The sequence below is a fragment of the Balaenoptera ricei genome, chromosome 2 (assembly GCF_028023285.1).
Source record: "Balaenoptera ricei isolate mBalRic1 chromosome 2, mBalRic1.hap2, whole genome shotgun sequence".
Taxonomy (NCBI): domain Eukaryota; kingdom Metazoa; phylum Chordata; class Mammalia; order Artiodactyla; family Balaenopteridae; genus Balaenoptera; species Balaenoptera ricei.
In genome coordinates, this window is record NC_082640.1 from 161,572,879 (window position 1) to 161,597,919 (window position 25,041).

Consider the following 25,041-nt stretch of genomic DNA (forward strand, 5'->3'; position numbering starts at 1 on the left):
AATCACCCCAGGGGTGGTTTAGGAAGTCATGGACAGGGCGGGAGGATCAGAGGCCTGGACACAAGCACATGTGCTACTGAGCTGTAGGAAAGGATGAGTGAGTGTTTCTGGAAATTGCCATCTGGTGGGTCTGACACTGGTTCTTAGGAAATTAATGGAACAGATGTTGGGAAAAAAATGTGTGAATGCTAGCTAATGAAGCCCTGATTAATAACTGGCTTTGAAAGAACGAATACTGCCAACTATTCCCTAAACCATTTCGGATAAAACCAGAAAGAGGGATCATGATGGCAGTTTAATTTTTGAGTTTGCAAGTCTGTAACCCTCTGGACATGGGTAAGCTCCTTGGAAGGGAAACCTTCTCAAGTACTGACATACTTGGGTCTCAGAGGAGCTGTCATCAATATAGCTTCAGTTAGGCCAGTACCTCCAGTAACTGTTTAAAGAGGGAATAAAAGATATGTCAGCGCAGTGTGTGTGTTGCTATAAAAAGGGAAAGGGGAACAGAAAATGGCCCGTGCCAGTCAGGAGAGTCAGACTGGGGGCAAGACAGTGGGGAGCCAGGGGATGGGGGATGATGAGCCAAAAGGGTCTTCAGGACACCCTCGTCACCCTTCCTCCTTGTGTCTTCCAGCCCAATCAATCAGATATCTGTTCCCCAAGCTAGACTCCTCTTGGTGGGAATTTCAAGGAGATTTCAAGGGGATGGGAAAGGTCATATTTTATCCCTGGGATCTACAGATTTCTAACAGACTCAGAAGGGACATTAGGGGTCATCTAGTGCAACCCACTTCAGATAACTTCATGCCCAGAGGGGTCTTGGCCAGGGTCACACATGAATTAATTGACACAAGCAAACTGACACTAGCAAGCAAAGCTCAGACACAATCATTAGTGATTTTAAAAGAACTGTATAGGAGAGAAAATAAAATGTAAACATAATCTTCTTGACAATTAAATCCACTGAATACTAACGATGCTTTAAATAATTTGTGGAATGAGCCAGAGTATAAATAAATAAACAAAATGTAATAACACTATCTTACATTTCATAGAACTTCTGTTAACTCATCTGACCCGCTAACAATCCTTGAGGAGAATGAGAATAAGTAAAATTTATCATTTTACAAATGAGAAAAGTAAGTATCAGGAAAGTTAAATCACTCTTCCGAGATCACTCACAGAGTAGGTGGCAGAGGTGGGATTTGAACCCAGGTCTTCTGACCTCATTTACTGAAGCAGAGACTCTGGAAGTTGGAGGGGACCTCAGAGATCATTTAGTGGAGGGATGATTTCACCAACAAACTAGCAGGATTCCATGAAATGGGGCTAGAGTGCCAACTTATGCCTCAGACAAAAACCACTTCCCAGTTTTGTGATTAAGCCATGCTTCTGCAGAACACTAGTATTATTGAGAGCTGGCCTAGGGGGTCCATCTTTACGAATTAAATTATGACCAACTTTTTCTATTGCACACAAAGTATATATATTAATGGGTGCCATTTTCTCCTTTTTACTATAGGGAGAGAAAAATAAGCAAAGAATATTCATGCAGGGTATTCATGGAAAAATCTGGAAACAGCTGACCATGTTTAGACCAGGCATTTTTTAATGCTTTCAGACACCTGGGCTCCTAGGTGTACTTCTGCTTGTGTTCATCATTTCTGCTAGTAAAATTACTTCTGGTTCCAATGATGGGACTACATATATCAGTGTGGCAGTGCTCCTCTACCCTAGCTGTTCCTTAGAATCACCTGGGGAGCTTTAAAAACAGATGATGCCTGGACCTACTCCCCAGAGATTCTGACTACCTCATTGGAGTATGGATGGGTCCAGAGCTGTTTTTTGTTTTTTTTTAAGATCTCCAGATGATTCTAATGTGTAGCCAGGATTGAGAACCACAGTTTATAGTGCTCTGCAAAGGGTACCATGGCATCCAGATGTTCTGGATGTTTGATAAACCACAGCTTTAAGGATTCAACCTTTAAATAGGTTAACCTTTAAATGTTAGTCCATTAAAATATTGTTTGGCCAATGCATTGTTTTGTAAAATTTTGAATTAGAAGCCCATAAACATTTTAAGCCCAGGTTAAAAGTTGGGAAATTTCACAGAAAGATTTTCTGCTCTTCTGGGAAGCAGTTAAGATCTAGTCATGCTAGACCCACATTCCCCAATGCAAAAATTGGCAGGAGCTGAGCGGTGGGTGCCCTCTTTTAATGGGACTTGGGCAGTTCCAAGTCCCCGCCGCCACCAGTCTCCCCATACACCCTATTCTCTCCATGACCCCGAAGCCAAGTGTCCTGTGCAGTTTGTCATGGTCCCTGTGCTGCAGCCTTTCCTCTAGATCATTTGCATCAGCTGCCTGGGCTCTGTGGGCTCTTGTGTTTGCAGGCCTTCTAAGGAAAGGTTTTGCCCTCGTTCACTGAGTCTTAAGCGTCAGTGAACTTAAAAATCAATACGGAGCTTGTTAAAAATACAGATTCTTAGGGCTTCCCTCGTGGTGCACTGGTTGAGAATCTGCCTGCTAATGCAGGGGACACGGGTTCGAGCCCTGGTCTGGGAAGATCCCACATGCCGTAGAACAGCTAGGCCCGTGAGCCACAATTACTGAGCCTGCGCATCTGGAGCCTGTGCTCCGCAACAAGAGAGGCCGCAATAATGAGAGGCCCGCACACCGCGATGAAGAGTGGCCCCCGCTTGCCACAACTAGAGAAAGCCCTCGCACAGAAACGAAGACCCAACACAGCCATAAATAAATAAATTAAAAAAAAAAAAAATACAGATTCTTCAAGACGACACCCCCAGAGATTCTGATTCTGTAAGGGTGGGCTAGGGCCTGGGAATTCACATTTTTCACATTGACCTAGCCTCTAGTCCACACTTGGAGAAACACTGACCTAGCGTGCAGAGAGCATTGGCACTTAGAACAAATGAGTTCTTTCGATAAGAAACATCTTTTAATTTTCAGAATGAAAAAGATCTAAAAGTGGCATCCAGAAAAGAAACGCTAAAATATCGTTTTCTCTTTGCTCGTGAACTCTGGGTTTGCTGGTTGTCTTAGCGTCAGACCTCGGATGAAAACAAGAGTCTCCTGCCAGACACAGATAATTACAAGCCAGAAGTTAAAACAGCACCTACACTGGTAATATCTTGATAACAAGGATGACAAAAGAACTGAAAAAGCTGTGTGCTTCCCCACCACGTGGGTCAGAGAAAGCCTCTACCCACTTCCCATAGCAAAATCCTGGAGAATTATATAGGAATAAGATATAGATGAGTCTTGCCTTCACTCCCCAGCAGAGACCTGTTGAATCATCCCAGATGTATACATAGAATTGTTTCAGCTGGAAGGGAGCTTAGAGATTACCTCTAACTTTACAGATGAGGAAACTGAGGGTCAGAGATGTGACTTGCTCAATTCCACATGGTGTAGCTGCTTAACCTGCTTGAGATTCTTAAGCAGATAATGAAAACACTTTTGTTGAATTTGGGAGAATGTTTGTGGCAGTATGAATCTCCAGGCCGTAAAAATAGGCAGAGCTAAGAAAGAGCACACCCAGTGATCCCTAAGCAATCTGCCACCAGGGTTACTAACATACAATAATAGCTCCTATGCCCACCTGCTTGGTCCAACATGTGATTCATTCATATCATAAACCAAAGTTCTTTTGGAGCCCAGAGGTTAAAGGTGGGACTTACAATGCGTATTTTATGCTTTGCATTATTGTTTGACAGCATGCATTCTGTAGGGAGAGTGTCTAGGTTACAGCCCTGGTTCTTTTGGGGCAAATCACTTAATTGATGCATGTTGCAGTCTCCTTATCTGGAAAATAGGGCTATCAGGGTACCCATCTGACAGGGCAGAGCCAGAGAACGGGTCTTATCCTCTTTGCTCTCACCTTGATGCCCTTTCTCCTGCGCCACTGGAAGTTAGTCCTCCTTGCACTTTGCACTCCAGGCACCCTTGTCTCCTTGCCCCAGCTCCTGCTGTCACTTCCCTCTGAGAGCCTGTCCACTGGGTACCGGAAGGGGCTGGGAGTGATGAAATGTGGAAGGGAATGCGATCTCATCACCTCGGCAGCAGGAGCTCTGGCACTCAGATCCTACCAGTGCCCCACCCACAGACCCCGGCCCACCCTCAGGAGTTCTAGACACTAGGCTTCCCTCGACCCAACCTTGGAGGGTGGCTCTCTGCTCCCTCTCAGCATCTGTTAAACGTTTGCATCTGCCCAGTGCCTCTTTATAATTAGTGTGCCTTGTGCGTCTGTCTCTCTGGGGCTGGTTCGACACCTGACCAGCTGGAGGGCGGGCCAGGCCTGCGTCTGCTCAGCCTCTGTGTCACCTCCAACAGCTGCAGAGTCTGGGCCTGCTTCCTGTTTGCACCTGCAAGCCTCGCTGGCATCACCCCTGTCCCACGGGGCCCCGGACCCTTCATGATATCTCAAGTCGCATCCTGCCCACTGTGCCAGGTTTCTTCCTGGCCTGATCACGGCTCTGTGGCCCCAGGGCCACCCTCACCTACGGCAGTTTTCACGGAAGGTGCTGGTGCTGCAGCCCGGAGCTGCCCAGCATCTGTGGAGCCCTGCCCAGGCTGTCCCCAGGGCTGTCCACTAATTGTACTCTGAGTCTTTGCACACATGTCCACTGGCACCTGGGTGCCCTTGCATCTCTCTGGCTCATTTGTTCTCAGCTTGGGATTCCAGGCTGGGTGGGCCCCGGTGACTTAGATCCCTCTTCCCCGGGACTCCTCCTCCTGACCCGGATCCTTAAGATCCGAGTCCTTTCCTCTTGCCCTGGACTCTCCTCACACCTCTCCCGCAGGCGTCAGCTTTCCACCCTTCTCCGATGTTTGGCCACTATCTCCTGCCTTTGTGGGTGCCCAGGGGGTTGGGGGTTCAGCCATTCAGCTGCTGGTGCCTCTGGGAACCATAGGCCCCTGAGGACCCTGAGTCAGCCCCACCTAGAGAACCCTGGGCAGGGAGCACTAGCTGTGCTTCACTTTCCGGCCACCACCCCACACGGGAGCCACCTCCTAAGGCAGCCACAGGAAGCCGGAGTGGGAGCCCCTCACCAGCAACCACAGGCTCCTGGGCCTGACACGGGCCAGCTCCCGGTGAGGCCTCTGGCACCTGCTGCCAGAGCTGGTCCATCCATCGGCTGCCCACTCCTCCTTGTCTCTAGCCAGGTTCCTTTCAGCCCCTGCAGTACCCCCGCTGACCACCCTCACCTTGCCTGTTCCATCCCATTCTCCCACACCCACTCCGGGCACTGCCCACCTCTCAGGTGAGCCAAGGCTGAGGTAGCCTGGGCGTCGAGGACACCTGCTGGTAGGAAAAGCAAACAGAGTTATTCCCAGAGTCCCTGGCCTGTGAGTGGCTCACATTCCTCCTTCCTGGGCTGTCAGTTTCTCAGCATCTGCCAAATCTCTCTCTCTTGTATTGAGGTTTTTTAAATCCCCGTTCAGTAAACACACATGACTTCCACACGTGTACAAACACACAGACGTCTCACCCAGAAGCCTCCCAGCTTCTCAGCAGAGACAGGAGCTTCCTGGGAAGACACACTCCCAGACACACGTCCCCTCTGTATCCACAGCCACACCTCCCACCCACTCTTCCCCTGACACGCAGACACAAAAGGGCTGCCAGCCGTCATCCACACATCCAGAGCCACATCCCTGCTTTCCCCGTGTCCGCGGGCCCGGAAGACGCCCATTTTGCACCCATGAATCTGCGCACCGTACGAAACCAGACTACACATCGCTTTAAAGCACACAGCCACGTGAACATAGGCGCATCCCCTTCCCGCACGCACACAGCTCACATGGGTCACATGCACGCTGTGGACTGAAGGGCCTAGACAGCTAGAAGCTGTCCCTTGCCTGGGCCTCAAAAAGCTGGACAGACAATAATTTGGGGCAGGTATACTCTTCTTCCCCAGAACTGGAAAAACAGAACGTGAGACGTGTCACGATGAGGTGTGAAAAGCGGGGAGAAGACCGAGGTCTCCAGCTCATGGAACCGCACGGGCTCTCTTATGAGAGAGCCAGCCCTGCCCCTTTATGGCACCCACATGCACCTATCTGACCACACGTGCCACAGCACGCGTGCTAACGGGACAGCGCAATGTCACTCCAAATTAAAGTCAGTCAACGATGTGACGTGAGTTCAGCAAGCTGCTCAACTCCAGGGCTCCCGGCCTCCCAGCAGCACTCGACTCTTACCAGAATGCCTCTGTCTCCCTCCCCACCCACCTATCCAGCCCCAGCTGCGCATCGCACCTCCCCAGCTGGGTGCGGGTGAACCCGGCGCACCCTGCTGTGTGGCTACCGCTCGGCCCCCCTCTGTGGAGCTCCCCACTCCAGTTCAGACCCTCCAGAGCAGACGCCCCAGCGGGAATTTGGACTTACTGTGCTCCTCCAGCCCCTGGATCATGTCGAATTTATAGATTTCTTTGGCATAGTACTCCGACTCGGTGTTTTCCTGAGTGCAGTCGTCTCCCCTCTCCCCGTGCACCTCTTCCAGCAGCTCTCGGGTGCTGTTGTAAAGGTCCAGGACCTGGGTGGGGATGTTGGCCAACACCGATGGATCGGGGGGACTGGTGAGCCTGAGTTTGCTCAAGATCTGTCCCCTAATGGCTTCCACCCGCTTCCTCTTGATGTGGTCGAAGTCCAAGGTGGTGCAAGTGGACATGGAGAGGCTGACCGTGGCAAAGTTCAGCAGGGCCAGGACCACCAGAGCCCTTTGCAAGTGCATCTTCATGCGTGAGCAGGGGAGAGAGGCCCGGGGGCTGCGAGGCCTGGTGAGGAGGAGACCCCAGCAGACGTGCAGAAGGAGGGAGGAAAACCAGGCGGCCTCCCTAGATCCCGAAGACTGAGGCTTGGCAAGAAGGTGCATGAACTCACTGCACTGCGAGAGCTTCAGGACTTCCAGGAAGCGCTGGCAACCCTGAGCACGAAGAAGCCGACTGTGTGCCTTGAAGCTCTGGGTTTCTTCTCCATGTGTCTAAACAGGTTCTGCTGGGCTCTGACTCCCAGCAGGCCAGGTGGAGGGCAAGCAGAGGGCTGGGAGGGGTGGCAAGGCAGCTGGGAGTGGGAAGGGAGCTGGAGTTTTTCCTTAGGTAAAAATAAATAGAGCAGATATCTGATATTGCCAAACGGCCGCTTGGCGATGGGGAGAAAGTGGGTATTTTAAAGAAGGAGCAGAACGACCATGGCTGGGTCCCAAAATCAAAATCCTTGCCTTGCCCTGAAGGAGAATAAGAAAAGAGGATGGAAAAGAAAAGAAAAAAAAAATTAAAAAAAAAAAAAAAAAAAAAAAAGATCACCAGTGAGTAGGTGGGGAGAGGCAGGGCTAGGCCGCTGCTGGCCCAGCTAAAGATGGGGGCAGCACAGGACACACTTGTCTCTCGGGCACACCATTCATGCTTTCTCTTTTGTTTACACTTCCCCGGGGGCTTTCTAAATGACTCTGTTCACGCTGCCTCTCATCTTCATTGGCTGGGATGTGGGCTTATGTGCAATTAGAAGGCAGGGGGGACAGCCCCTGGAGAGCAGCCCCAATAATCCACTTGGTCGCCCAGGTCACCAGCACCTCGGCTTGTCTTCTGCCTCGGCCATTGCTTCTGTTCCCTGCTTCTCTTTAAAAGATACAAAAGAAAAGAAAAATAAAATAGAAGCCAGTTCACTGCATGCCTCCTCCGGAAAGCTGTTATTCCTTCTTTCTCATGCTTCTTCCCCTATCTCTCGCCTCTCTTGCTCATTCCCTTGGACTTGGCTTTCTGGTTCCCTCCCTTTCTCTGCCTCCAGCTTCCCTCTCTCTCCTTCTCCCTCTCCCTCTCCCTCAAGCTCCTCTCCCTCTCTCTCACACACTCACATGCACACACACTGCTTTCTCTATTTCTCTCCGCTGAAATTTTATACCTCCCTCCCATGACGTTTCTGGCCCGGGGCGGAGGGGGGGGGGCGAGGGGAGGTGGGGGTGAGGTGGGGGGAGGGGTGGGGGGAGGGACCAGCGCACGCAGCCTCTTTTGCGGCACGATTTTAATGTTTTAAACAGGCACAGGAAAAGCCGAGCCCATTTGAAAAATACTTCGCGAGTCCTCTCGATCGACGTGGTAACTGAACTTTTTTTACCCTCTTGGAGTCACTCCTGCTACACGTTGACTGTTTTTCTGGAAAGTTACTCCGATGAATCCCCTCCCTCCTTCTACCCCAACTCCTTCTCCCTCTCGCCAGCTGTCAGTCCGTCCTCTCCTCGGCGCGTCTCTGCTCCCTCCCAGACCCCCCGTCCAGGCCGCCCCCCGGGCCTGGAGGGACACTGGGCAGGGGCCGGCGAGCGCGCGGGGCCTGGGCAGGGGCGGCCGTGCCCACCCTCGGTGGGGCTGACGCCCGGCCTGGGAGCGGGGTTGGAGCTGGGTTCGGCCCCGCGGCGATCCTGGCCCCGATTCTTCATTGACAAGATTGGAGTCGGGTGGCTCGCGGAAGCTTGGAGATGCTCCAGGGGCATTGAAAAATGGTGGCGTTTTCCGGCAGATCGAGGGTGCCCTCTGGCGAGGCGAGGCCGCCAGTGAAGGAGGCTCCGCGGGTCGGAGCCGGGAAGGCCGGGAGGGCCGGGGTGGGGGGTGGTGGGGGTGAGGCTGGGGGCCTGGGGAGAAGGGGCTGCGAAAGAGGACGAGGAAAACAAGACCGAGTGCCCTGGGGAACAGCCTCCCTCTCGGCCCGACGTGCGTACAAGTGCACTTCTCCCTTCCCGGAGTCCCGCTCTGCAGCCGCTCTCGCAGAAATGTCCTCCAGATGTTCGCGGCCTTCCTCCCCGCCGAGGGTTCCGCGGGGAGCTGCGCCAGCCAGCGCAAAGTCAGCAGTTGGCCCGAGCCCATTTCCCAGATGGGTGAGGGGAGGTTTTCTCTCCGCTTTCGTTCCTTTTCTCAGCCTAAGCTTCTAGGTCTTTTCCCATCAAAAGCTTAGGGAGGGTAAGCCACCATGCCCGAGCCCGCCCCCAGGATTGTCTCTGAATTGATCACTTTCCTGGGACTCAGTGCTGCTCCCCGCCACCCCATCCCACCTCGCCCTAGCCTTCCTGACCCTTCCTGCGAGGTCTGTTTCCTGCCCCTGGCTCCTAGGCCACTGACGGAAGGGAGATTTCTCTGCATCCCCAGGGCCGTGGTTGATCAGTTCAAGCTGAGGACAGTGAGGCATAGACCCATTTAAGAGGCTACACTGCCTGTGAGTGGTGGAGGTGATATTTAACAAGGTCTCTCTGGTTTGGAAGACATTATTTTTATTTGCATAAAACACGAGGAATCCTAGGTGTAGAAAGCTTAAGGTAACTTGCTTTTGAATTACTTTTAGGTCATATAGTCAGTGGGTGTCAACACCGAGATTTGGACCCAGGAAATCTATTGCCAGAGTCTATGCATTTAACTACTGTGCTCTACTGCCTCTGGAATTCAGCTATCATTTGAGAAATATTTTTGACGTCTACTATATGCCAGGCACTGTTCTAGGCTCTGTATATGCAACAGTGAACAAAGCAAACAAAACCATTCTCTTATGGACTTTACATCTAGAAGTGGAAGTAGGGCCATGGAAAGGCAATAAATGAACTAAATATGTAAATAATGTAGTATGGTAAAAGGTAAGTGCCATGGTGGAAAATAAAGCAGGGGAAGAGGAGACAGAGTGCCTAGGCTGGGGGGACGTTGCAATTTAAAATCAGAGAAGGCCTTACTGAGACCTTTAAGTAAATACTTGTAAAATGGGAGGGAAAATTATTAAAGTGATGTACTTCTGGACTCCACCTCTACCAAATCAGAGTCTACAGGGACGGGACACTGACACATGTATTTTTAACAAACTTCATGTTACTGGGTGCCAGTAACATGGCACCCAGTAACATGCACCAGAGAAAAATACTTCAGTAAGATCTGGCGATTCAGGTGCCCAGCAAGGTTTGGAAAGCCCTACTCCAGGGCTTCTTTCTGCCCAGAATGTGCACCCTTTGCTTTCAGGAATTTGGGGAAGAAGTGGGAGTGGAGGCTTGGAAATTAGCTCTAAAATGGTGGTGGTGTGGCTATGAGCAGTGGAAGGAAAATAGAAATGGAGTCGGTATTGCTAAGAGCTCTCTAAAATGGAACCAGAAGGCCATTGAGGAAGTGTGAATTATGCGAGTCTCAGACTGGATAAAATCTGACCTTTTGACCACTTATTGTCCTAATGAAGGCATTCAGAAGATCTGCCAGAAACTCAAGATACTTATCAGACCCCTACCTTATAATAACTCGTGACAGCCTATCTACTGATCAGACCCTTACTCTAAAATAACTCGTGATTCCTTAAGGACAAATATTTCCTTTCTCGTGTCAGAGTACAGCCTTGTGGCTTTTGCCTTTGTAAGCCCCTGACCCTTTCTCTTCCCTGGAACACTCTTTTGACTTTACCAGAATCTGTGTCTCCTGAATTGCAATTCTTAAGACCCCCCCCCCAATAAAGCTCTTTATTCTTTGCCGCCTCGATATTGATTATTGTTCAACAGAGATCACAAGAAATGGAATAATCCAAAGATTAATCCCTTCTTCCTCATCTGGTGCCAAGGAAGAAGGGAGCAAGGGCTTCACTGGAGCCTATATTTCATCCATCTTGGGTTTTTGACAGTGAATGTTTTTTCAGGTTAAAATCTATCAGGGTATTATTCTCACTGAGAATCAGAGTTTGTGAGTGAAAGGATTTTAGGGGTAATCTCTAAGAGTCACTACAAGGGAGGAAGCTGAGGTCCAGAGAGGGCTCTGCCTGGCTACACAGGTAGTTAGTAGTAGAGCTAGGATGAGGTTTCAACTCTTCTGACATCCACGCAGTACTGTTGTTGTCACAGGCATGGTAACGCATAGCCCTACCCAGTAAACATATATGGATAAATGGTTGAACTGAATAATTTACTAGGCATTTAAGAAATCCTGCATTCCTGTTTTAGAGTCATTAATCCCACTTCCAAGTCCTCGCTTTTAAGAAGTAGCCATCGAAGCCTTACCCCAGGCATGGTGTTGGGGACATTGTTCACTTTCAGGGTCATGAGCCCATCTTCTGGGGGCCTGGCTGGGGGTCCTCAGTACTAGGGACTGGTCAGTGGCATTGACGTGGGGATCTTACATGGAGAGTCAATGAAGACTCAACTCGCTTGTCCCATTAGACTGGGAATTTGGGGGCCGTCTTCCTCTGCTGGCCCAGGAGACTGGCTGGCACCCAGTAACATGCGCCAGAGAAAAATTCTTCAGTAAGATCTGGTGTTAGAAAGGCACCTGGCTCTGCTGCTTAATACTCAGGTGATTTTCCTCAAGGCATTGCTCTGCACCTGAATGTCTTCAACTGTTGAATAGAGATTCTGCTCCTGCTCACTTCATGGGGTCTTGGAGGGATTATTTGTACTTTTGAAAGTTATTAATACACAGGTTTTTGATGTGTTGCTTCAGCGGCTCTGTATTCTTGAAGGCAGAGATTATGTGTATTGCACTTTTCATTATAAACCATTTATTGGCACCTGACCCGCTGTGTGCCTGTTTTTTCATCTGTCCATTGGAGACAAAACAACTTATCTTGCTTCCCACACAAGGTTGTTATGCCCTTCCCATGAGCTAATAACTGTGAAGGTCCTCTGTACATTGCAAAGAGCTTTACAAATGGAAGGCATCAGAAAAATTACTACTATTACTAGTAGTGCTTTGCACTTGACAACTTATGTATTTGAACAGAGCTACAGATGTAGGCAGTTTCTAAAGACTAAAAATTTTCACTGTCCCACAGGAGCACCCTTATCAGGATTTAATATCTGGAGATTTTTTCCAGATGTTAAAAAAAGGCAGGTTTAGGATAGGTTTAGTTTAAATTGGAGGTTGGCACATAGACTCCAGGAACGATGCGGCGGACCCTTTAAGTATTGGGATGGAAGGGCGGAGCCGTCGTCAGGGACGCGACTGGGCAGCTGGGTTTCCAGGAAGTGACGTCAGGCGGCCGCAGAGATGGAGGACGTGCTGGACCTAGGCGAGGAGCGGCGTCGCGGCTCGGCCATCTCCGTGAGGACCGACTCTTGGGGCTTGGGGCCAGGAATTAGCGGGTGGGGAGGAGCGACCCCGCCGGCCCCGGCTTCCCTGAGCCGCCTCGGCCAGGCCTGTCCCTGGCGGCCGGAGCGGGCCGGCTCTGAGCCTTGCGGGGGTGAGGCCGGGGAGGAGGCGGCCTCCCTCGCCCCGCCCCTGAGGCAGCGGTGAGCTCCTCCGCTGCTGGCCTAGGGTTTGCTTTCTTTAAAATCCTCAAAGAGTGGAAAACAGATCCTGCCCCCGCCGGCCTCTGGGACCGGTGGGAAATTTCCCAGCTTCTCTCCGCTTTCTGGAGCTCCAAGTGCCAACTCCCCTAGAATGGACAGATCTGAGGGTGACTGGAGGGGCCCTGGCCAGAGTCACGCTTTCACTCATCCTAGTGCTTTTCCCTTGGGACATCTCATGGCAGAAGTTGATGTAAAAACCGTACTGTTTTATGCATGGAAGGAAGGAAGGCGTTAGACAGGGAGGTCCTTTCTTGCCACTAATCCCCATGGGGAGGTGGGCGTTACCTCAGTTTTATAGTTAAGGAAATAAAGATTTATAACGCAGGGGAGTGGCTAGGTGCTCGGGGGACCCAGAGGTCAGACGCCGTATAAAGCTGTTGCATGGGTTAAAAAAAGTCAATCTCCAGGAGCCTCGATTTCCTTATGTCTAGAGTGGAGATGTTAATGTCTACTTCAAGGAGTTGCAGTGAAGATGAAATGAGATATGCGTGGAAAGCATTTAACACAGTGGCTGGCATGTGCTAAGTCATTAGAAGAAGTTAGCGACTGTTGCTTCTGAGGCTGTGATTTACCCAAGCTTATGTATAAATAAGCTGAGCTAGATTCAAGACCCAAGTTCAGTGTGTGTGTGTGTGTGTGTTTTAACTCCAACACAGCCTCATCAAGCCTTTTTACCTTTAAAATTATCGAAGATGACAGTCACTAAAAGATTGGCCCACAGGGCAGGTCTTTAGTTTCTGCTGTGGAATCTCTACATGTTTTGAAGTGCCCTAGTAACATCGGAGATCCTCTAAGTAACTAGAGAGGAGATACGAGGATTGGGAGCAAATTGTTCTAGGAAGAAGCAGGTTGCTTGACTGACCAAGAAGAATATTATGTCACCAAGCCTTTCTGATATGTGAGCTTTTATAGTACCGGGGGATGTGAATGTAGTTATTCATTCATTCTTTCAACAAATATTTACTGAGCCCCTTCTGTGTGTCAAGCATTGATTGTCCTAGGTGCTAGGGATATACCAGTGAAAAAAACTAAGTCCCTGCCCTCATGGGGCTTACATTTCAGTGGCAGAAGATGAACAATAAACAGACTATAGATTTAAAACATATAAAACCAGGTAGTAAAGTAGGTTTTCTGCCAGTCATTCCTGTGGATTTACACAGGGTCCTCAAAAAGGTTAAAACCTTAAATACTTGACAATTATTAGAGAAACCGTCTACAAACAGCATTTAAAGGCAAGATCCTTGAATTTTTGTTTGAGCACAATCACTGCATGTAGTATGCCGTATTCAGAAACCCAATGTTATGATAAATGGAAAAGGGCAGCCATAGGTGAAGGAGTGCAATCGTCTGTCTTGGGAAGAAAACGAGCTGCTTATTGTCAGAAAGATTGTTTCTGTCATCCCTGAAACCTAAATGATTGATTAGAATTTGACATGTAAATACTACATAAGGGTTTTTATGCAGGTCTCATGTAACTGCTCTCAGTTTATTGGTGCAGTCAGTTCTTAGAACATCTTAAAAGAAATTCCAGCAGGGCATAGTGGAAGGAACTCAGGATTTGAAGGCAGAAGAAGATTTAGCTCTTAGATTTATCTGACACTTAATTGCTTTCCTGGGTCTCAGTTTCCTCATTTGTAAAATGGCCTGAATCCCAGTCCCTGTTACTGTGAAATCAAATGAAGCTACATCAAATGAGATCTAAAAGTGCTTACATTAATGCTGTGTTTTTTTTTTAAAGAAAAATGTAAACATTTCACCACCCACTAGTCTGCCTAAAGAATGTTTTGTGTATGTGCTGGGAAGCATTTGAGACACAGAGCCTCCACCCCACGAGGGCTTTGGGAAACACGTGCAGATGGTTCATTTGATGACTCAGAATTTGAAGTGATCTGATTTCCAAAGCTAATGTCTCAAGATTCTTGTAAGATCTTTCCTTTAATAACTGTAAGTGCAAATCCAACTAGTGTACACGTCAAAGCAAATGCTATATGTATTTCTCTGGTTTCAGTTACCATGGAATTTCTTTCCCCCCCAAATGCCTTTTGGATAACTATTTTCATGTCAAGCTGCAGCTTTGAAATTAGGCCTTCATAAAATCCCGCATAGGACATGGGAGCCTTGACCACACTCTTCCCGGGCTATGGCATGAGGTCCCTGCCCCCTCTAGAGGAATTTCTAGCTGCATTTCTTTGGGTAGAAAAGGTCTATGGCCATTAAAAGAAAACACTGTGATCAGTACATGAATTTCCTGTTCTCCTGTATAGAACTGACCATGGGCGCTTTGTTTTAAGGGTTTGGAGCCTTTTCTAAGTATATACTCAAGTTGCTCAAATCCCATCCTCCACCATGTCATCATAAATCCAGTCCTTGCTTACCTTGGCAGGATTGTCTTCCTCGTAGTGGCTCAAAGACGTTTGGGTCAGCAGTGCCCCTCATCTCTCCTTACAGGGAGCCAAGATGGGGCGCCGAGCTCATCAGGAGTCAGCTCAAGCCGAGAATCATCTCACTGGCAAGAATTCCTCTTCGACTCTGACTGCAGAGGTGAGTGTTAAAAAATTCTGAAGAAATGCACTCTAAGAGTTAGCGATTACTCAGTGAGCAAGGATTTGGTATTTCATATTTTTTTCTCCTTCTTCTCTTTAATGTCAGCCTTCCTCCTATCTTGATTTGGGAATTCCCTTCCTCGGCATTTGTCCTATTAGCAAGAAGTGAAAGAGGAACTTTTTTCTTTTGATGCCAGAGTAGTTTCTGTGCATTGCTTTATATTCCCAGTGAAGAAGTTTTGTACGTTAACTGAAGCAAGGGACTGGGAGGTTTCAAAATCCAGCCAAAATCCGGGTTTTTATTCCTGCCAGATAAACGCCAGTGAGGCATGCTGGTGACGTAAAGTTGGATTACACAACTGGACATTTGCTCTTGGTGGTGACCTGCGCTTTCTACAGTTTTCAGGCAGGAAGGGGATCCGTACTGGCCTTACTTTCCTGGAGACTTTTCCAAGTGGCCTGGAATCGTGGGAATTTATCCAGCCTCTTTGCAGAGGGTGGGTAATCTTGATGAGCATTGCTTTTAATGCCAGGGCACTATTTTCGGCGGTTTACTCAGAACTTCTTTTCACCCTCCTCTGCCCATTTGAAAAAACTCTGCCCTTTTCAAGAGCTGGCTTCAGGGTAATCCTTGCTGTCAGCTCTTCCTAACTTCTCCAGGCCGACTTAGGGCTCCTACTTCTCAGTTCCCATAGTACCTGTTATAGAACATCTCACATTATGCACTAATTTTTCTTTTTATGTGCCTGGCCCGCTAGACAGTGAGTTTCTGGGCAACAGGCAACCTGGCTTCTCAGTTGCCCAGCTCATTGGCCTACAGTAGGTTTATAACAGATGAGGGCATCTCTGCTGGGAGGCCTTATGGGCCTGAGTACAGCATGCTGGGGACAAGATACAGACACACTTGACTTACATATCACATAGGTAGGAATATGCTTCACTTTCATCAGAAATAAGATATCCACCATGTCTTTAAGTGTTCCACATGGACCTTTCAATTTGTCTTTCATTTTCTCACTGACTGTAGAAATATGGGTACAGAGAATCATTCCTCCTCTCAGATAACAGCCATGCCAACACAGAAAAGCTGGCGACTGACCCTTGGCCTCATTGCCTGAAGACAGTAGGGAGAGACTGTGGGGGGATTGTGGGAAAACCAGAGGCCACATGTACCCTCCAAAGGGTAACCACTATCTAGCCACAGCCAGCTGATGCTGTGGGGAATACAGGTCCAGTACTGCCAGCTCTTCTGATTTTCCAAGAGATGGCAGTCTAAAATTTTATGTGAAAGCAACACGTTTTTAGAGGTTAGCGACTAATTATAAAAATTAAATCACCATATGGGCTAGATTAGGCCTGAGGGTTGTCAGTTTGTGACTTTGACCATAGCATCTCCATTATAGAGCTTATTACATTGTATTCTAATTATTTATGTGCCTGGCTCCCTCAGAAGATGTGAGCTTTTGGAAGGCGGCGGTTGTGTTTCACCTTTGTCCCCCTTTGTTTATCGCAGTGCCTGGCACAGAGCAGGCATGCCATTGACACTGCAAAGGGTGAGGGGGTGAAGTACATAGTGTGTGATGAGGGGCTCTTAGAAGCTGAATAAGAGCGTTACAGGGTCAGGGGTGGCAGACTGTGGCACACTGGGGACACAGTTAAGGGGGTGTAATGGAGGGAGATAGTGAAAGAAGATATACTAGACCCAACCCTGGATCTCAAGGAGCTTGAACTGCAATGGATGGGCAAGCCAATGACTGGATCAGTGGAAGTCTACTCTTGGCCTTTGGAGGATCCTCCCCAACACCAGATCATTAATTCATTTATTTAACAAGTATTTATTGAAGCTTACTGTGTGTCAGGCACCATTTTAGGGGGTTGGCATATTTCAGTGAACAAGAGCCAAATCCCCTGCCATAATGGAACGTATATTCTCGTGATCACTGGCAGTCACAAAGGCTAATTACAAGCCTACCCAATTGTGAAGGAGGTTATAGCCACCTTAGTGGTGAGGTGAGTGAGTCTGAGATGGGCCGGGATGTCCTGATGGCCTTGAAGCCTCTGTGGTGCCCACACCAAATCAGCTACCAAGCTGGGGTCAGTAGGCATGGTTCACCTACCCGTCCCCTTCCCCTCGGCTCAGGGGAGAGTCAGTACTGTGAGCACCTAACTCCAGAGTCGCAGACTGTGATGAACCTGTCAGGGTTTCAGCCTTTCTAGAATACCTACTTATTTCTGCAGAGGCATGTACCTTTTTTTTTTTTTTTTGGCCCCATCTGGGCCTTAGTATTTTTTCTGGGAGTTGACGAAAAGTCATTCTGGGGACTTCGCTGGTGGCACAGTGGTTAAGAATCCACCTGCCAATGCAGGGGACACAGGTTTGAGCCCTTGGGGAAGATCCCACATGCCGCGGAGCAACTAAGCCCGTGTGCCACAACTGCTGAGCCTGCGCTCTAGAGCCCGCGAGCCACAACTGCTGAGTCCGTGTGCCACAACTACTGAAGCCCGCGTGCCTAGAGCCCGTGCTCCGCAACAAGAGAAGCCACCGCACTGAGAAGCCCGCGCACCGCAGCAAAGAGTAGCCCCCGCTCTCGCAACTAGAGAAGCCTGCATGCAGCAACGAAGACCCGGTGCAGCCAAAAATAAATAAATAAATTTATTTTTTAAAAAAAGAAAGAAAAAAGAAAAGTCATTCTGTTCTTCACCCAGCTGGTGCCTCTGACAGCAAAATGCCAGTCAGAATTGCAGGATTCCTTCTCTCCCTGAATTGAGGTTTAAAGCAGCGTGGGCAGCCTCTCCTGGGGCCAGATGCACACTGTGCTGTGTGGGCCTTTTTGGCTGTTTCTTTCTAAGATTAGATTCTAAGACGCATGTGTGTGTGCCCATTTACATTCCAGTTCTGAATGTATTACTTGATATATTTATTTTTGTCCTTTCACTGACTATATTCTAGGATGAAGCTATTCATGAAAACGTAAATATGGTACCTGGGGGCTGTCAGACATACTGGAATTACTTTAGAGTTATATAGGAATTAGTTCAAGCAAATGATGATTTTAAAGCGAGCTGGCGGGATGGGGAGTTCCGTGGAGGAAGCAGAGCAGCTTCCAGGTCTGCTGGAATAGACGGAACATGGGCTTGGCATCTGAAAACCAGGGCTTGAGCGTGGGCTCTGCTAATTGCCTGGATCTTGAACAACCCCACTAATCTCTCTAATCCTCCATTTCATTATCTGTCAAACAGTGGTAACAATACTACCAAGTTGATTTGAGGATTAAGTGAGATACGTATTTAAAAGCACTTTAGTAAACTGAAAGGCACTGTACAAATGTTCATTCTTTCAGTAAGTAGTGAATAAGAGAATATTTGGATGGAGCTTTGCTCTTGTTATTAAAGGACCGCACAGAAGGAGGATGTGAGCCTGGGTCTCTTTTAGAAGCGATTTGGAAGTCTCTCCAAGGGTTGCTACTCATTTCTCCACAGGCTGACTAGTAGTGATCTGAAGCAGGTTTTGTGCTTCCAGACTGCAGCGGGCATTCCTGCTGCAGGGTGGATAAGAGCACAGGCCTTGCGGTTAGACAGCCCTGGGCTGAAATCCTGGCCCTGCCACTTGTTAGCTCTATGGCTCAGCAAGTTACTTAACCTCTTCAAGCCTCAGTTTCCTCATTGATAAAACAGGGTTAGTATTACATACTTGATAGGGTGACCAGAAAGAAAAAACAAGATAACAGGTATAAAGAAAGCCCTTAACCCAGTCTGACCCATAAGTGCTCAGTGTATAATTGCTAACCATTATTGTCTCTCTCCAGAGCTCGGGTGTTCTGTTATTGTGCCTTAACCCTCTCTACAGTTAAAAACTGGTGGCCTTCAGGCTGAATTTCGCCTACAGCCATGTCTTCTTTGATCCGTAGAAAATTAAACATTTTTTAAAACTTGGTTGTTATCATTTCTAAATTAGGAAAATTTACGTGAAAATCCAGATTTGGGGCTCCTCTTTGAAATCAGAAGTCCTGGCACAGCGGGAATGCTGGGCTGACATCCCCACATGGCAGCAGTTGGCTGCAGCTGAGAACGGTGCTTGCTTACGCTTGGCCTGCCCTGTCCAGCTCACCATTTCTTACTTGAATACACCTGGTCAGATTTACTCACATCTGATCTACCTGGCTCCTGTTTCCATTCAAGTTAAAACTCCTGCTCTTTTAGGATGGATTGATTTTCAGGTATCCTTATCAGTATGGAATTTGGCTATATGCATCAGAAACTCAGCCCCAGGGCTTGGAGCAGGCGGGAGTGATTTTTCTCACAGCAAGAAGTCCAGTGGAGGGCAGGGCGGGTGCGGTCACTAGAGGAGGTCCTGCGTTACCCTCACCCCGTCTAGACACCTGCTCTGCCATCTGGAGCTTGTAACTTGTTCTCATGGTTGCTGACATGATGGCTGGTTGTTCCCCAGGGATCCAGTCTGTATTTTAGGTGAGGAGAGGGGGAAGAGTGGAAGAGTTCAGGGTTCATGCCAACGAAGTATGTCCCTTCTTATCAGGAAAATGATAGCCAGAGACCTCACCAAGTAGACTTCTAGTTACATGTCATCGGTCAGAACTGGGTCTTAAAACCACCTTAAATTTCAAGGGCGTTCTCAGCTGGGCACGTTGCCACACCCATCACATTGGGGTTTTGGGGTTAAGGAGAAGAGGAATGACTGTTGAGTAGGCAGTTTGCGACTGACATATCAATTTTAAAAAAAATAGAATTTATACAGAGTTTGTTTTTTGTTGTTTTTTTTTCCTTGTAGGCTTGGGTATAAAAGGAAAGAATTATTTTTAGTAGCAAAAAAAATAAAAATAAAAAATCCACATTCCTCTCCCGTTTTCTAATTTGGGGTTGTGTAGAGTTCAGTGAAAATTTGTATGCCCTCAAGTTCCAAGACATCTGATGCAGTTGCCTGTGTCAAATCTTGCCTCGATCTTTTCCTTCTTCCTCTTTTCTCTGTAACCCCTTGGGGCTTTCTGCCTGTAGGATACCTGTGGCTCAGCCCAGGTAATTATAATTAGACTCTTCCTCCCTCTCTGAAAGAAGACGAAAGGTCTCTTTATTGCTTGGTCAATCTGTAAATTTTCAAATAATTTCAAAGAACTTACCTGCCTAATCATACTGATTAACCAGAAAGATGAACTCTTCCTGTAGTTTCACTAGCTCAGAGTTGATTAGCGTCATGCCTGCTTCTTTCAGGTTGTTGTGAAGGTCAAATTAGGTAATGCACATAAAGGTGCCAGCACACAGGCACCTCTCAAGAAATGGTAACTACTAAGAAAGTTTATGACTGCATCCCTCTGCTTTTTTGTGGGTTTTTTTTTTTTCACCGCCTGTTACAAATCAGGCTTGGATCCCTAGATGCATAGTTCAGTTAGCAGTTCAGGTTGGCATTACAATTATGGAGACTTTAACTGGTGCCATGATGAGCGTCTTCACGTCTGCAGTGAATAACTTTTTCTGGGCAGAGCAGCTCTGAGAATTAAACTGGATTTCTATGCCTGAACTTTCACCTTCTGTCATTCAAATGATGGTTCTCCTACACGACCTCAAGAAAAGACCTGGACGCTTTCTACCATGAAGTTACACTACCATACGCTGAAGTTGGGAAAAAGGAATCTCAGGGCAAAACCTCTCAGGACTGGCCTGTTTTTTGTTTTTATTTTTTGGGGCTGCCCCACGTGGCTTGTGGGATTTTAGTTCCCCGACCAGGGATTGAACCCAGGCCCTCGGCAATGAGAGAGCAGAGTCCTAACCACTGGACCACCAGGGAATTCCCTGGCCTGTCTTTTTGGATGAGCATTTCTCACTTGGGTCTAAAGCAGTTTGTAGCTTAATTTCCATCTTGCAGATTGTCCTTGTAATAATAATAATTATAGCTGACGTTGGAACAGTTCCTACCTCTCTGTCAATTACACACACTATCCTATTTAAGCCCCGTGGTAACTCTTAAAGTAGTTACTGTACTTACTGTCTCATTTTAGCTATGATGACACTGAGACTTCAAGGAGTCGAGTGACTTGTCCACAGTCATTCAGCTAACGTCTGGCTGTACTCTCTCAGCCTCCAGACAGATTCTTAAACACCACCTAACTCTCCTACCTGCTGGATAGTTAGATGCACAGACCTCCCAGTAGAGAAAGGCTTTTGGCGGGAGCTGAGAGACTTTTGGGTTTTCCTCTTGGAATCCTTTTGGTGAGGGAGTAAGTTCTCACTTGATTATCCTTATTCGTCCACTTGTCTGGAAAAGTGTTTGAGACACAGCTGTTCTTTTTCTCTTCCTCCTCCGCCCCCCATCCCTTTGGTGCTCCTCCTAGGACGTAGAACTGACACTCAGCCAGATTCTCTTGCAGGAATCTGAGAAATGCTGCTGGGCTCATGTTCCCAAATTAGGCCAGTTTCCTCATCCCCCAGCAGCTCTACTCAGCTGGAGCTTCCCTGGCACGTTGCATTACGTCTCTTGCCCTCCGCCTGTTCCTGACTGGTCTGCCAGCGGGCAGTTATTTTCAGCCCAGCTAGGGTTATCTGCTGACCCTTTTTGGTGACATTTTTCTTCTTTCTCACAAAAATAACTTTCCTAGATTAGTCACATTTTTCAGCCTTTTTCGTAGTCCCTCTCCAATGGGCTGGATTGAATGATGCTTCTGATAACGTCGTAGGAGAGGGATGCGGGGAATCCGACGTGGAACCCGTTGACGAGGAATGCGTTTTCCACACTTCATCCTGAGGTCACGCTCTGTATGCCTCACTTTTGAACTCTCCCTCGGGGTGGGCAGATGTGCATTCCCGACCCATCCCCGGGGCTGGCCACTGTGTGGGCGGGAACATCATCCCCGGGGTAGATCACGCGATTGGAAATAGCATCTCAAGATTCTCCTCCAGCGCTTACTCGGTCTCTTTCAGCACTCCAGCACAATGCCTCATGCCTCCTTCTACTATGTATTACGTGTCAAGCTGGCTTCCTACCAGAAACGTGGTGCTTGAAGATCACTTAGAATTCTCTCCCTCACCTGTGGGGAGGGTTAAGTCAGAACTACATGTAAGAGTTTATTTAGCTCAATGCTCCTTTAAGTTAGCCACTGTTCTCATCTACACAACCTAAGAAGTAGGAACGATGATCATTTTGTCTTTAATCCCAGCTCTGCCAATTCCTCGGTGTGTATTCTAGGCAAGTTACTTAACCACTCTGAGCCTGTTCCTCCTCTGCTGAATGGGATAATAGTAGCAATCTCCTAGTGTTGCTGGAGGATTAAATAAGAGAATGTACAAAGCTCTTAGGACGGTGCCTGCCGCATGCTAACTATTATTGTCATTATCTGTGTCACATGAGAATTAGAAAGTATTTTCAGTTTATCTTCAATTGCAGTTCTGTTCAAGATACAGAGATATTCTTTTTTTAAAAAAATTATTTATTTATTTATTTATTTATTTTTGGCTGTGTGGGGTCTTCGTTTCTGTGCGAGGGCTTTCTCTAGTTGCGGCGAGCGGGGGCCACTCTTCATCGCGGTGCACGGGCCTCTCACTGTCACGGCCTCTCTTGTTGCGGAGCACAGGCTCCAGACGCTCAGGCTCAGTAGTTGTGGCACACGGGCCTAGTTGCTCCGCGGCATGTGGGATCTTCCCAGACCAGGGCTCGAACCCGTGTCCCCTGCATTGGCAGGCAGATTCTCAACCACTGCGCCACCAGGGATGCCCCAGAGATATTCTTATTTCATCGAACTAACTGGCTCTTAGGGCAAAGAAACATTTGGATGAGAAATCCTTTTGGTGAGAATTCTTTGTGCCACTTAAGACCCGTTTTGTATGTCTCCTTGACCAGTTGTTTGCTAATGCCTTTTCATCTTCTTTTCAAAACCCAACCCGCTGTCTAGAGGTTGGCAGTCTTTCCAAAGAGTGATCCTTAATTGCTGACTTAACATCATTTTGTTGTTCTGGGGCATATGGGTAGAAAAATGAGGAGGGCAGGAGTGACCTTGGTGACCTCAGTGACCTTGGAATAGAAGGTAACATCCATTCATTTCTTCATTCATTTGCTTATGAAACTTGATTGAGAGCTTTCTGCGTGGCAGGCATTGTGCTTGAAGCTGGCAGTACAGTGACAAACCAGACATGCTCCCTGTCCTCTCTGAACCTTGATCTGGGGGCTGCAGAGAATTAAGTGCCAGGTGGGGGTGAACACAAAAAGATACAGGAATGCCTTCATCGAGCCCTTTTCCTTTTGGGGAAATCTGGAAAGGTTTTCTAGGAAAAAATCATGTTTGAGTTGAGACTTGAAGGATGAGTAGAAGGTAGCCAAGTGAAGGGGCCAGGATGGGCCAAGGAGGGGAGAATATTCCAAGTAGAGGGATGAGCATGTGCCAAGTTGTGGAGGCCAAGGAGAGTGTGGCACGTGGGATTTGTTAGCAGAGCAGGTGACCATACAGGTGATGGAATAGTGGTCCTCAGTGACTTTTGCAAGCAGTGTGATGTTTTTCAAATATTCAAAAACCAGCCCCCTTGCCTTTTTTGACACATGAACCATGTGAGACCAACATTTCTTATATGACACTGAAATAATTGGTAATATTATGAAGTTTAGACTGTGACCTTTCAGTATTTTCCTAGCCTTGTCTTTCACTGATGCATCTTCAATGCAACCGTTACACTTCTCTCTCTATGCGTTTATGTTTTCTGGTCAGGAAACCTCTGAGAAGTGCTTGAGTATAGTATTGATGGCTTGGAACTCTTCTGGCTCATCCTTTTTAAGGAGGGGCTTAGTAGATCAGTAGTTTGCAGTGTTCACACTTAATTTATGACCTGAAAATTCCTAGGTTCCTCTAAGGATAGATTGTGTGTATGTGTGTGTGTGTGTATTAGATCCTGGTAACTCTAGGAGAGAAATCATGGAAGTAATTTTGAATTAGTCATGATCTGACAGGATTTAGAAAATGTCTTTTGATTTCACAAAATAAGAGATTGTCACCCAGAGTATAGTAATTACAAGTGTATGCTAGATGCTTAATAAAAGTATGTGTAAATGGATCAATGATACAAGCCTAGTTAGTGCCTGTGATCTGTTACTACTGCATTGCCTCAAGAAAGATGAGAATACCTGTTGTAGTCTTCTCAGGGTTCCTAATTTGCATACACATGATTAACAGCCATAGGTCATATCTGACCCATTTGGTATGGGTCAGATATGGAATCGTAGTATTGGAATTTGGTTTGACTTCTCTTTGGGGTAAGTAGACTACTGGCTTATATTCAGAAATTTTTTTTTTGGTATGTGAAAATTTTCATGGTAATGATACTTTTGTTGCAATGTAAATTGACTTATATTCAGGCAAGGTTCCCAGAGCAAAGACTTCTCAGAATCTTTGGCTGTAAATAGTATTCTGTTAGGAAAAAAATAAATTGAGAATTAGAGAAATGGTTTAAACCACTATAAACTCTCCTGGACTGAGTCAATTGCCTCATAACTGGTCTCTCCTTTTGTATTATTGCCCTCCTGCAGGTCAGCTGTAGTGGTCTTATAAAATATGCATCATTCATTTCACACTCAAAACCCTTTAAAGGACACCCGTTGCCCTTAAAACAAAAAATCCCAAATGCTTACTTTGCCCCTTTGTGATTTGGGCCTTCCTATGTCTCCAGCCTCATTCACACCAGCTACCTTGTGGCAGTCACAGGGAGTCGTTACTTTGCTTGTACAGTTCCCTATTCTAGTTCCTTAGAGTACTGTAATTCCACAGAATAGAATAGAGTAGAACAGAATAGAATACTCCCTGGAATACTTACCCATGCTCTTTGCTGGGCTGACTCTTACTTCTTCTTTGGGTTCAGCTTGAATATCCCTTCTTCTATTTAAATGAGAATATTACCTTCTCATTTAACTTAGCTCCCCGTATTGTACTCTGGTAGCGTTTTTTTGTTGTTGTTGGTGTTTTCTTTTCTTTTTCACTTTTTTTTCTGTCACCCCAACCGCAGTTTGTAACTGTATGTCTGTGTAATTATTTGGGTCCATCTCCCTCACTAATTGCACACTTCAGAAGCTCCTGTTCGCTTCCCTGAGCCTGGCACTTTGTAGGTCCTCAGTGAATGAGAACCAGGCGTGGAGCATGCTGTGTTCAGCTCAGGTGAAGATTAGTTTGAGGGGCCTGTGGGACCACCATCTGGAGATGTG

At 47.4% G+C, this 25,041-nt stretch overlaps 2 protein-coding genes across 2 annotated transcripts in view; one reads left to right on the plus strand and one right to left on the minus strand.

Moving 5' to 3' along the window:
• The window catches only part of TGFB3 (transforming growth factor beta 3), a 28,662-nt gene extending 13,561 nt beyond the window's left edge, over positions 1-15,101 (minus strand). Inside the window, exons 1-2 of the mRNA XM_059914711.1 lie at positions 14,688-15,101; positions 6,411-7,639 (exon numbers count right to left, since the gene is read on the minus strand). Of these exons, the coding sequence (XP_059770694.1) occupies positions 6,411-6,897 (487 nt within the window). The 5' untranslated portion in view covers positions 6,898-7,639; positions 14,688-15,101. The remainder of the gene's footprint in view (positions 1-6,410; positions 7,640-14,687) is intronic.
• The window catches only part of IFT43 (intraflagellar transport 43), an 87,248-nt gene continuing 74,206 nt past the window's right edge, over positions 12,000-25,041 (plus strand). Inside the window, exons 1-2 of the mRNA XM_059914712.1 lie at positions 12,000-12,064; positions 14,761-14,853. Coding sequence (XP_059770695.1) covers positions 12,011-12,064; positions 14,761-14,853 — 147 coding nt within the window. The 5' untranslated portion in view covers positions 12,000-12,010. The remainder of the gene's footprint in view (positions 12,065-14,760; positions 14,854-25,041) is intronic.